Below are 13843 nucleotides of genomic sequence, written 5' to 3'. Positions count from 1 at the left end.
GACTGAATTCAATACATGCATTTCCTTTTAGGAAATGTAGACTGATATGTTTGATATTTATGTTTGATAATATCATAATTTAAGTTTATGTTAACCACATTAGCACCTGGCATCCGTATGCTGGGCAGATTTATTGAACAAGGTAGATTGGAGTTTGTAGATTGGCTATTTTCCGATATTTTACAGGGCTTAAGTGGTCTAGAAAATGCATGAACAGTGGCAATCATTGAATATATTACTGAGTGGCTTTTGTTCAGAACTTGTCACAAGGCCAGCGGTGGTGCTAGCCATCCTCAATAAAAATGGAGCTCTGAATCGCTCTCTTCATCACTATAAACTACTGCTCCAGTATCTGCAGTCGTACGTGGGAAGTGAGATGGGGCACATGAGGATACCTGGAGTCTCTACCGCCGTGCATCCTGACACAATCTAATACCTGGGACTCTCTACCGCCGTGCATCCTGACACAAGCTAATCCACGTGATCACACGACCAGCGCAAGCCATCGGTCTTGCAGACACCCTCTATACTTCGGGATCAAGAGTTGCATTCACCTGTCAGAGAAACCACAGGGGCACAAACGTTACGGAAACTGGTTTATGTGTGTCCTTTTGGAATGTTCCGAGTTTATCTTCAATGGCGGTTAACGCTTCCCGAGTTGTAATGCAGTTCTGCGGATCGGCGTGTCTCTCCCCTCCAGCTCCCCCCCCTCTCCGTAGGGCTTGGTGGCCAGCTTGGTCTGAGGGGCCTTGCGGTTTTCCCCCACGACCTGGAGGTGGGGCTCTTAACCGGGCGCCTCTTCGGCCCGCCTGCGGCCTGGTTCTAACAAGCCGGGGTTCAGGCCAGCTTCAGGGTGCTGACGGGGAAGGAGGGCATGGTCACCATAGTCATAGTCTGACCCACCAGCTGCTGGTGGTGGTGGGCCACCACCTGGGCGCCCACCGCCGTCTGCTTGCCCACGATGGTGGCCGAGGGCTGGCCGGGCGCCGTGCCGTTCACTTGCGCGTGGGTGAGGGTGTGCGTGATGTGGCCCAACATGGCCGGCTGCGTGGCTGCCACAGGCTGCGAGTACAGGGCGGGGAGATGCTGGCTGAGGTGGGCTACCGGCACCGGGTGCACCGTGATGTGGCTGATGGGCTGGTGGTGGTGGTGGTGCCTGGGGCCAACGGCGGTGGTAGAAGGCACCAGATGGGCGATGTGTTTGGGACCACCGGCCTGGATGTAGGGGTGAAAAATCATCGATAATCGATCATTTAATAAAATAATCAATCCGTATTTTGGACATAATTATTACACACTCAAATCTTAAAAAACAAAATAAAGGGAGGTTCCACCACGCCTCAAGCCTAAATCAAGCTGGTCCAGTGCATCTCAGGAGCAGACACACGCTGAATAATGAAGGCACTGGAGCAACTCGGAGGATTGGAGCCTTTTTCTTTAATAGAACAGGCTGCAAGGCAGGAACACAACGTTTCTATGTCTATTATATCTTCGTCAGGTCATCGTGTAATGTAATGGCATAAGCAGTCTATGCGGTTGCTTAGGGCCACAATCTCTATTCAGTCATTTCTGGTGATGGCAGATCAGCTTTATTAATTTCCAATGAAGATGTCTGCTCTTACGCCTTCCTGGCACTAGACAGAAGGAACTAGCCCAAGCAGGGTTGAGGAGATGACTTATAGGGAAGTAAATTGGGCATCAAACTCTGTGATGATGTGGTCGAGGTTTCTATGGTTTTTGTAGGAGCAGGAAGAAAGGCCAAACTCGCAGGCAATCAAAAAGTGTGATCCTATAGTTCTACCTGAAAAGATTCTCAATTAGCCTGAACCCTTACTGTGACAGGTATTTCAAATGACAGGTGAGAATGATCAGCCTGGTCAAATTATTCAAACTTGCAGTGTTGGACAGTCACAATGAGTACACTTTTGGAGTATACTATACTTAAAAGTAATGACAAGGTAGTGGAGTCAAAAGTATAATATTTGTCTTAGAAATGCAGAAGAGTAAAAGAAAAAAAGTAAAGTGGGCTTTATGGTATATTTACAGCTCATTTATGGACAATGAATCTAATAATCACTTACTGATAATTAGTTTTTCCAAATAGATGGATATTCAATTAACATTTTCAAGAAAAAAGCCAGGTTCAGGTGAGAGAGTAAGGTCAAAATGATGTTACCTGAGTGCATTGCCCACAACAACGCAATATTAAATACATTTGTATAATGTCAGCATGTCAGCATATAAAAAATGTTCAAGGCACTATATGCATTAATCCCAATTTATACTTGGACGTATGACACTGTCAAAAAGAACCAATCGCATCATGAATTACACAGTAGGGGCTAAGCACCCCTAAAGGTCTGACCCTAAAAATGCCCCTGATATTGACATTAACAAAAATGTGAGCTTTAACCATTCTTTTTGCCATCCTTTTTATTCTATGCATGTGTGTGTGTGTGTGTGTGTGTGTGTGTGTGTGTGTGTGTGTGTGTGTGTGTGTGTGTGTGTGTGTGTGTGTGTGTGTGTGTGTGTGTGAGAGAGAGATTTGAAGGTTTGTTTTGATGGAGTGTTTTGAGGCCTCAATGGACCCTTCGCTAAGCCCCACCCACTCCACTCTGTGATGGTGGTGCGAAGTTAGTCACACCCAGGTCTGGCAAGCTCTGCTTCTCACCCATTGACTTGCATGTTAAATGACGGCTTTTCCCCTTATAAATAATCGATCATTTCAGGAGCAATCGCTTCAAAATCTCTTCTAAATCTAGTCAACAAGGCCTGCAGTAGGTTATGCACTGGAAAAATGTGCATGACATTATTTCAATAAACTAAAAACACGGGAAATGTTAGAGGGAGTAATATGAACTGAACTTCAACCTGGTGTTTGCACTTTCTCCATTTACGGTCCGTACATGTACATAAACGTTCATATTTCAAATATGAAGTGCTTACCCCATGGCCACAGATGTTACATTTATGTATGGGCTCTCAGAAGTACCTGTATCATCCGTATTGTTCAATAAAAAGCATTTTAATCCGATCGGTGGCCATTTTCTCCGCATTTTCTCCATATGCTTTCAACTGCGCGACCCTATCGTTTGGGAGGTGTATTGCACTCTGATACATTATAACTCTATGAGAAAAAATGTAAATGCTTTCATTGAACAATGCGGAATATACGGGTACTTCTGAGAGGCCCATGCATAATTGTAACATTCGTGGCCATGGGGTAAGCACTTTATATTTGAAATCTGAACGTTTATATAGATGTACGGACCGTAAATGGAGAAAGTGCAAACACCAGGTTGAAGTTAATCCATGACTGTAACAGGAGTTTGCATGTACCGCAGGGTAAGACTACAGTAGCAGTTAATAAATAGACAAACACATTTTCTCGTACTCTTCCTATAATTCCTATACTTTAACGTGCGGAATCCGAAATGACATTCGAAATGACATTGACAGCTATGACAGGTGACGAAACCTTGCCAGACCATATGCCAGCTTAACGATGGTTGCTAAACTAGCATTGGACAAGGAAGGGTAGCGAAGGGTCCATTATACTATTCATCAAAAAAAAAAGTACTCGACATAGAACCTCTGCTTAGGGAACAATGGATTGTTGACAGCCCATACCTGGATGACGTGGTTGACCGCTTGGATGACCGAGGCGTGGGAGGCGGCGGCGTGGGCGATGACGGTGGGCTGCAGGCTGGTGTGGGTGGGGAGCAGGGCCTGGATGGGTGCTGGGGTGGAGGAGGAGGAGAGGGCTGCAGCGCTGGGGGTGTATGGAGCCGTGGGCTTATTGGACAGGGGCTGCTGGGGGCAGAGAGTCACAGGCTGGAACTGAGGAGGCTGAAGAGGTTGGTGCTGGATGGAGATGCGCTGTGTGACCAGGGTGGTGGTGGTGGGTGGGGTGGACATCAGGGTGGGGGTCACAGTCGGGTGGACCTTGGGCTGCAAGGCTTGAGGCGTGGCTGTGGGTAAGGCAGCGGTGGTGCCGGGGGCGGGGGGCGGCACTCTGGGGGCGGCGTCATCGTCCAGGTCATCGTCCATGATGTCTTCACCTTCTGCAGGACGACAGCAGCAACAATGACAAATGATACATGATCTGTAGTAATGTCTGTTCATGATAGTTTGTGTTTGCCAGACCCAGGGGGTCGGCCTACAGGAAGCTTTGTCTGTCGGTCGGTCTGTCTCTCTTATATAACTCTATATAACTTATTTCAGAGGTTTATTTCTATACAAGCAGCATAGTAAATTACCTAAACTTATGAAATGCTGGATTCAAATCCAATGTAATTGTGATGTCCATATCAAATAAATGAACATAACATAACATAAAGCCCTTCTGCCCATATTCTGTGCACTGACTGACAAGGGACAGGTGAATGTAATCAGACTGGAAGGTTTGCTGGTCTAGCCTATACACAAATCTACAACCAAATACCCCTATACACAAAATGCTACACACACACAAAAAGCCTAAAATGATTTATACTTTTAACTTATAAAGTGGTTTGTAGGTGTGTTGCCTACTAGGAATGTGTTCCTTCTGGGTCTGGCAGAACCAGGTCTCCTGGTCTTGTTTAAATACATAAAGCCTTGCTGTAGAACAGTGGTTCAAAATGAGGGGTTTCCAGCTAAACAATTGAAAGTTAGGAACCAAATGGACCGTTGAAGTTCTGTAGTCAGAGAGTGTACAAACCCATTTGTACACCCTCTAACCGGAGGTCCTTGACATGAAAATATCAAGGACATACAGTTTATTTCAAGGACATGAATGGATACGTATTTGGCCACGGACCCCCATTTGAACAGATTTCCCAGGGACCCCCGTAAGAGAAGATATATGTCGATTACATTTGTACATGTACAGAATTCTACACAAGTCTGGAGATAATTCTTATACATTCTCTCTTTTAGGCATTCTTTTAGACATTCAACCTAGCGTCCTTGTTTTGGGCATGTCATTATAGGCAGAAATTGTAAAAAGGATGAAATGGTCACTCATGTAAAAACTAATTCAAAATGTGCAAAAACAGATCTGCAAGCTCATGTTGCATCACAATAAACTATTCATCCTTTTGATGGGGACCCTCTGGACCAAGGGTCCCCAAACTTTTCAGTCCGTGACCCCCCAAAATAATCATCTATTAACTTGGAATTGGAACAACACATTTAGTTGATATATTAGTTCCACAGATAACTAATGTGGAAAATAGCCGAACTGCAAGCTCACAACGCCTCGCGTTGTGAGCTTGTAGATTGGCTATTTTCACAATGTTTGCCTCTTTCTTACGTAATATTTGACAATTTGGTATTAAAAAGGTCTTAAAAGTAATGAAATTGTAACTTTAGAAATGTGCAGACATACCCTGTATACACTTATACTGTATGCTGGTTTGTTTACTGATGAGTGAGAAAACAATGTTGCACATTAAGCTAATCCTCAGGGGACCCCCCCAAAATAATGTGGGGACCCCTGCTCTGGACCCCCCCCCCTCCCCAAAGGAGCACCACTTTGAGAAGCACTGTCTGTAGAAGGTTCCGGTTAGGTGGAAGGTATACCTGAGGCAGTGGAGGTGGAGGCCTGGTCCTCCTCGGGCTGCACCGTCTGGCGCAGCACGCGGTCCATCTCCATCACGTCCATCCACTGGCTCAGCTCGTTCTTCAGCTCGGCCAGGCGCTGCTGTGTGGCGATCTTCTCCCGCGCCAGGCGCTCCATCTCGTGCTCGTACTCCTTCTCCTTGCGCTTTAAGGTCTGGTAAAACACACGGACAGAGGAAACGTTTTTATTTAACCGATTAAAAACCGGGAACGCATCTGTGTAACCACTTAGAGCATTATTTTATACTTGAGCTATTCAAAAATCGGGAAAGTTTGTGCAAATCTTTGAATATTTTTTTATGGGGGTCGGCGGCCAAATACATGTAATTTTGGAGGTCCTTGACATGAAAAAGTTTGAGAACCACTGATATAGTAACATAAGTTTTCCAGAAAACTGTTATAGGATTTAGGAGACATTTTGTAGAATCGGAACCTCAGGCCTTAATGGGTAAAAAAAAAGATGTCTTTCTCTGTGGACATCAGAAAGTGATTTGGACCAGCAGCAGTGACATGTGCCAGTCAGAATGGTGTTCAGGCTGGTAGTGGTCAGGGAGGAATTAGTTGTCTGTCCCTTCGTGTGCCCTCTAACCCAGAGGTTCTCAAACTTTTCATGTCAAGGATAGATATGTATTTGGCCGCAACCCCCCATGTTTCTATAGCAGATATACAACCTCAAAACAGGTTGTTGTGAGCATAGATGTAGACCGGCTATTTTCTATTAGCCGAAGTATTAAATAGGGTTAAAGTGGTTGAACTGATTTTGAATGCTTAACAAACCTATGGGGACCCCCTGGAACCCCATCAAGGACCCCCTAGACTCCATTTTGAGAACCACAAATAAATCATTTGCTTGCAAGGATTGTTTTTTTAGGGGGGGGGGGGTTCTTGTCGGGTCAGTGGAGGAGGATTTAATCTTCTCTCTTGTCATCGTCTCTCATGACAACTCCCTTAATAAAGTCCATAACGACATGGTGAGTGGCTCTCTCCTCTGCTACGCTCCAACCAGATGTCATTCATGATCCTCCCTTTTGACTATGAATTAAAGCTTAACCCATTCAATCCTGGAACGCATACAGTGTCATTTATAGATTTCTTCGGCTATTCGATTTTTTTTCATAAATAGCAGATATACAAGCATATAGCACGGCACCGAGTGCCGCGCTATATGCTTGTTGAAAAAAAATAGGAAAATGTGTGCAAATCTTTGAATATATATATACATTTTTTAACTCAAATCTTTGCTTCTGGGGGTCCCTACTCCCTGGAATAAAATATTTTGAGATGGGGGTCCGCGGACAAATACATATCATTTTGGGGGTCCTTGCCATGAAAAGGTTTGAGAACCACTGATATAGAAACATACGTTTTTCAGAAAACTGTAGAATCCCCAGAAGCAAAGATTTGAGTTACAAATATCCGCTTTATTAAAAATATATATTCAAAGATTTGCACAAATTTTCACGATAAAAAAAAAGAGCAGATCTACAAGCTTGTATATCTGCTATTTTTTTGAATAGCCAAAGAGATCTAAAAATGACACAGATGTGTTCCCGGTCTTAATGGATTAAGCCCTTATGAAAGCCATCAGCCAGCCAAGAGGACTCTAAGCACCATCAGTGGCTCCGAAATGCCTTTCTTCCACCATTAACTTCTTGTTGGGCAAATGTGTGTTCTAGATCTACAAGCTCACGCTACTTTTTGATGCTTTTGTGTGACGCTGTAGTGTGATCAGGTAGGGCGTTAATTGACAGAAAAACACAAACCGTTAGAATATGGGGATAGGAGGGACGATATCATTTTGTTATTAAGCACGGACCAGAGCTTCATCATCATTTGAACAATGGATTCAGTTTTTTTTGCTGAGGATCAGAATTCTCAGACACACTTAATGTTCAGTGGAAGTTCAAGCTGGAGTCCGTCACTTCGTCCTACCCAGGATTCTAACCCGGGTCCTCTGCGCGAGGGCCGACATTCCTACCACTTAGAATGACTTAACACATTAAGACCGGAAAAGCATCTGTGCCATTTAGATAGATTAGATAGATTTCTTTTGGCTATTAAAAAATAGCAGATCTACAAGCTCATAGCGCAAGTGTCGCGCTATGAGCTTGTAGATCTGCTATTTTTTTGAAACATGCAATTTTTTAAATATATATATATGTTTTAAAGCGAACATTTTAACTCCGATTCCGTCCCTGGAACAAAATATTTTGAGATGGGGGGGTCCGCGGCCAAATAAATATCATTTTGGGGGTCCTTGACATGGAAAAGTTGGAGCACCATTGATATAGCAACATACTGTTAGGATTCAGAAAACATTTTTAGATACGTATTTGGCAGTGGGCCGGACCCCCATCTCAAAATGTTTTGTTCCAGGGACCACCATGAAGCAAAGATTTGAGTTACAAAAGTTTGCTTTATAACGTATATATTCAAAGATTTGCACAAATCGGTGCCGCACTATGAGCTTGTAGATCTGCTATGTTTTAATAGCCCAAAGTATAAAATAATGGTTATAGCCATTGTCAACCAGTAGTGGTCCTTAACAGACCACATGATCTAAATGTATTCGTCAATAAATAAAAGAGCAGGGAGACCAAATACAACCACTGCAGTTGTGTTAGTTATACTACATTAACATACAAGATTGGTCAAAATAAAATGTTTGTTCACCACTCTCTCAAAAGTTATGGATTACAGGTTTAAACTGATCATTAGATCACTGGAAGGCGGAAGGAGCAACACGTCTCTGTCGGGTGGAAACCTCATTATTTTTTATTCAAAAACTGGATTTTTATTCAAAAACAGCAAAAGTAGCAGATCGACAAGCTCAACCGTGTTTCGAGTAAAAAAAATAAAGTAGGATCTTTTCTGCTACTTTTGATGCTTTTGTGTGACGCTGCAGAATGCTCAAGTAGGGCGTTAATTTACCACAAAAAAAAAAGTTAAAATATGGAGATAAGAGGTTTCCGCACGGCGGCAACGAACACCAAAACACTGACGTTATGAATGGTTATGTTTCTGACTGATAAACTAAACAGGAACGTTTTGCTACAAAAGCCCTGATTGACTGGAGGAAAACAACAGGCTCAGAGTAAACTCCACATGATGAGGAGAGGAGGAGGAGGAGGAAGGCAGGGGGGGAGGAGTCAAACATGGAAAGTGGGCGGCCCTTCCAGGCAACAGCTCTCTGTGACCCAGTTTCCCGTAAGAGGTCAGCTGATACAGGAGATCCAAACAAACTGGTGTGTGTGTGTGTGTGTGTGTGTGTGTGTGTGTGTGTGTGTGTGTGTGTGTGTGTGTGTGTGTGTGTGTGTGTGTGTGTGTGTGTGTGTGTGTGTGTGTGTGTGTGTGTGTGTGTGTGTGTGTGTGTGTGTGTGTGTGTGTGTGTGTGTGTGTGTCGTGTGGAACTCCCCCTGTACCAGCAGACTGCAGCAAAGCATGGGAGATGCAGTCCAAAACATTTAGGAAACTCATCAGAACGGACCGTTCAAAACATTGTGAAATCATAGACAGCAGCATGTTATGTAGACAGATGCCAGGTTCATGTGTAGACCTGGCATCCTAGTGGGTATAGTTGCAATGTACAGATTATGTATTGTTTAGACTGATGATAGGTTCTTAGTTTACCTATGGTCCTAGATTACTATTTCTATGCATTTGATGTATTACCTCGTGTTTACCTTGCTTACTGTAAATCGCTCTGGATTAAGAGCGTCTGCTGAATGCCTACAACAGAACGCACAACAAATACAACGACTTCACACAATGCCAGTACCAGCCAGATCATGAGACAAGTTTGACTCTGGAAGTGAAAGCTATACAAACCATCAGGGTGTGGATCAGTTAGCCTATGACTCTTTCCTCCCCCAATACTATCAGGATTCTGAACCTTTTAACAGATTTGAGTTTTAGAAAAAAATCGCTTCTTTTTTTTACCAAGATCTACAAAGAAAACATCTAAAACGTCCTTGAAATCACAACACTGTCTGTCTCTAGTACAGGGCTGTAATAATGTGTGAAATCATTGCTCAAGCTCTGTTTCCGGGCAGCTGAATGACTCATATAAGCCATAATAAAAGGGCATTTATCTGAAAGCTGGACTTCCTGTTGAGAATTCATGGTCAGATAAACCAGAGTGTGGGAGTAGTGTCACACATGGAGCCATTTGTGTGCGAGATAAGTTCTATTTGTGAATGCGAGAGAGACCTGTGTGCGCGTGTGTGTGCGTGCGTGCGTGCGTGCGTGCGTGCGTGCGTGCTGCTTCAGCGCGTCAGTCTGTCCTTGGTATACATGTGCGTCTACTGCAGAATATTGTCTGTCGGGTGGAACGTACTTTTCAGGATTCAAATTCCAAAACAGCAAAAGTAGCAGATCTACAAGCTCAAAACGTGCCACATTTCCTTTTGTGTGACACTATAATATGATCAAGTAGGGAGTTAATTTACGCAAAAATACATTTACGCCGATCTACAAGCTTTTTTTGCCTAACGCTGTTGTACGACAAGGCAGGTTATTAATCTAAGAATAAATGTTTTAAAAAGTTGAAATATGGAGATTAAAGGTTTCGGCCCCACACCGACAATGTATAAATAGCTATAAGGGACAAAAGGCTGGACCTGCCTCATTCAGCACCTGTTTGCAGCCCTGATCCAGGATTAGAGCAATGTTAGCCCTGGACTGCTTCCCACTGGGAGAGCAGTCAGTCACCAAACCATGCAAACACTACATACTCCACAGGTTTGTGATTTGAACTTTTAATGTTTGTTTGTTTTTTTTCTCCCATAAATGAATTCCCTACTTTGTCACACTACAGTGTCCCACACGAGTAGCTGATCTACAAGCGCAAAGCGTTTTGAGCTTGTAGATCTGCTAGTTTGGCCTTTTCTTATTTTTTTTGTGAAACTGAAAGTAGTTTTATGAATATTGAGCCAATGAAAAGTATTAACTAGAGCTTATGACTACCTACATTGGAACATAATAACCATGGAACACAGGTTCTCTTTTCTATTTCCTGAAAAGTACCAGTTTTGGACATATGAGGTTTCCACCCGACAGCAATGATTTGCATCCACCCATTAAGGCCTGAGGTTCCGATTCTACAAAATGTCTTCTAAATCTTAACAGTTTTCTGAAAAACTTATGTTACTATATCAGTGGTTCTCATGGTTTTTCATGTCAAGGACCTCCAAAAAGGACCTCCAAAATGATGTGCTTGGCAGCCAACCCCTATCTGAAAATGTTTTGTTCCAGGGACCCCCAGAAGCAAAGATTTGAGTTAAAAAAATTAGATTAAAAAAAATATATATATATTAAAAAATGTGCACACATTTTCACGATTTAAGTATAAAGTATAAAATAATGGTTTAAGTGGTTACACAGTTTTAATGGGTTAAGCTGTGTCTGGAGTGGACTGCCCTACTGCTGCAGAAATGTACAGTTAAGTCCTTCCAAAGCATTAAGGCGGTTACACACCGGCGAATGTGCGAATATACGCAAAATTCGGACTCGTTCCGAATAATTAAAAGACGCTTTTTCGCTTCGCTTTTTCGCGCCATGTACGCTTGCATTGACTTTATAAGGTTTTTAAAAAAAGCGTATTATTCGCACGAAAAAATCGCCCCGGTGTGTAAGGACCTTTAGAACCCAAAACAAACCTCACAAAAATGTATAGAAATGTCACCTTTAGTATGCTGCTTCATACAGTCACAAAATAGTCATAGCCAGACTAACAAAATGGTTTTGCGAAATGACTTTAAAAGAAAAAATGGAAATAGCCAAAACATCCGATCTACAAGCTCACAACATGTCACGTGTTGTGAGCTTGTAGATCCACTTTCTTGACAATAATGACATTCCCAAAACTGGGACGGCAGTTTGAAAGTGGTTGAACTGGCAAAGTAATCTCTATATATCTATATATATATATATATATATATATATATATATATATATATATATATATATATATATATATATATATATATATATATATATATATATATATATATATATATATATATGGAGCTGCAGGCCCCCACTTTGAAAACCTGTGAGCTATGCTAATAATACATCCAATTTATATAGCGCTTTTCTTGGTACTCAAAGTCGCTAGCATACAATACTACTAATAATACTACTGACATACATTCACTTTCACTATGTTATCTAAAAAAAAAAGGGAGAGAAAAAAAACCATCACATGCTTCACTGACTAATGAGTCACATGTGCTCGTCACAATGTACTCATTAGCACCATCAGCACACTGGGCTTCTGACTCATCCCATTGGACAGGAACATGCAACAGATGGAAAGTGTAGATATTTTATCCAACCAGAAACCAGGAGGCCAATACTTCTGTCTCCAACGTGCCAAAAAGCTTTTTTTTTTGTTTCTGCAAATTAGGTACTCAAGTGGCACTTTTCTTTGTTGCTATGGCAACAGCTGAAAACCCCGGTAACCTCAGAGCCAATCAGCTCTGATGTGTATGTACAGTATATGTTCATAGTATGATGATGTGTATGTACAGTATATGTTCATAGTATGATGTGTATGTACAGTATATGTTCATAGTATGATGTGTATGTACAGTATATGTTCATAGTATGATGTGTATGTACAGTATATGTTCATAGTATGATGTGTATGTACAGTATATGTTCATAGTATGGCATGTTTTTTTTTTTACCAAGTTAATTATTAACTAGTTTCACTTACTTTATTGTCTCCGCCAGGCCGAAAGGCATGGCGAGAGAGTATGTTTTGCCCCATGTCCGTCCGTCCGTGTGTGTGTGTGTGTGTCCGTCCTTCTGTCTGCGACCAGCTAATCTCCGCCACCGTTGGCCCGGTCACTATGAAACTGCGCACACACACTCCCTGGATGCCACAGCAGAACCTCTGCCCCACATTTTTCAGATCAGCCTGTCATAGCGCCACCATGAGGCAGACTTTTGCAAAACAATTTTTTTGCTATTACTCCTACAGATTTTGTCCAAAAAACACGCAAATCGGTACACAGTCTGATTTTCCATATTCCATCATGATTGGCTAAAATTGGCTTCCAAAGTTTACAGGATTGGTTCATTTTGAACAAAATGCCTCAAATCATGAACGCAGCATGTGATTTCCGTGAAATTTTCCACAGAGATTCCCACTTGGCCCAGGAAGAAATGCCACTTGAAAACGTTCACATCAGCCCCATGGTGGCGCTATAACAGGCCCATTCATGTTTTTAGTGCACCGATATGTGTGAAACTTTGCACGCACACTCCCTAGAGGCCAAGGAAAAACCTTTGCCCTGCATTTTTCACATATACCTTTTAGAGCGCCACCAGGAGGCTGAGTTTTGTAATACACATTTTTTGCTCTTACTCCTTCATATTCTGTCCAAAAATCACGCAAATCGGTACACAGTATCTCTATAGTCATGTGATCAAGATGGATGTGTCCGATATTTCATATTCCATCCTACTTGGCTAACATTGGCTTCCAAAGTTTGCAGGACAGGTCCCTTTTGAACAAAATTCCTCAAATCATGAACACAGTGTGCGATTTCCGTGAAATTTTGCACGCACATTCCCACTAGGCAGAGGAAGAAATGCCACCCTTTTCACATTGGCCTGTTATAGCGCCACCAGCAGGTCTAATTTAGCAAACCACATTTTTGGAACAAAATGCCTCAAATCATGAATGCAGTGTCCGATTGTCGTGCAAGGCCTAAGAAGAAATGGCACCCTTTTCACATTGGCCTATTATAGCGCCACCAGGAGGCCACAGTAATCTACCTGACCTGGCGGAGACTTGTGCTCCGAGGAGCACTTTTTCTAGTTTATACTTGTTTGCACTTTGCGTCGTCCATTGGAAAAAAGCTGTTCTGATCGCACGCAAGTAAGTATTTAATCAGGCCTTACATACTTGTGTATTATGGCTCCACCAGCCTTGTCATGACACACACACACACACACACACACACACACACACACACACACACACACACACACACACACACACACACACACACACACACACACGCGAGCGCACACACACACACACACACACACACACACACACACACACACACACACACACACACACACACACACACACACACACACACACACACACACACACACACACACACACTACACACACCTCACTTAAAGAACCAGTAATTAAAATGCAAGAACCATTGTGGGTTCATGATACAGAAACAAGGGGATGAATGCCTTCACTCTCCTG

General features: G+C 42.7%; 1 protein-coding gene across 2 annotated transcripts in view; it reads right to left on the bottom strand.

Moving 5' to 3' along the window:
* Positions 1-536: 536 nt before the first annotated feature.
* The window catches only part of mnta (MAX network transcriptional repressor a), a 35316-nt gene continuing 22009 nt past the window's right edge, over positions 537-13843 (bottom strand). For both annotated transcript variants that reach the window (XM_080427832.1, XM_080427833.1), the window contains 3 exons: positions 5566-5758; positions 3631-4064; positions 537-1215 (listed from right to left, as the gene is read on the bottom strand). In XM_080427832.1, the coding sequence (XP_080283958.1) occupies positions 838-1215; positions 3631-4064; positions 5566-5758 (1005 nt within the window). In that variant the 3' untranslated portion in view covers positions 537-837. The remainder of the gene's footprint in view (positions 1216-3630; positions 4065-5565; positions 5759-13843) is intronic.

Source organism: Gymnoscopelus braueri (assembly GCF_963280865.1).
Source record: "Gymnoscopelus braueri genome assembly, chromosome: 5".
Classification (NCBI taxonomy): domain Eukaryota; kingdom Metazoa; phylum Chordata; class Actinopteri; order Myctophiformes; family Myctophidae; genus Gymnoscopelus; species Gymnoscopelus braueri.
The sequence above is the reverse complement of the archived record's forward strand: the minus strand, read 5'-3'. Positions and strand labels throughout refer to the sequence as shown.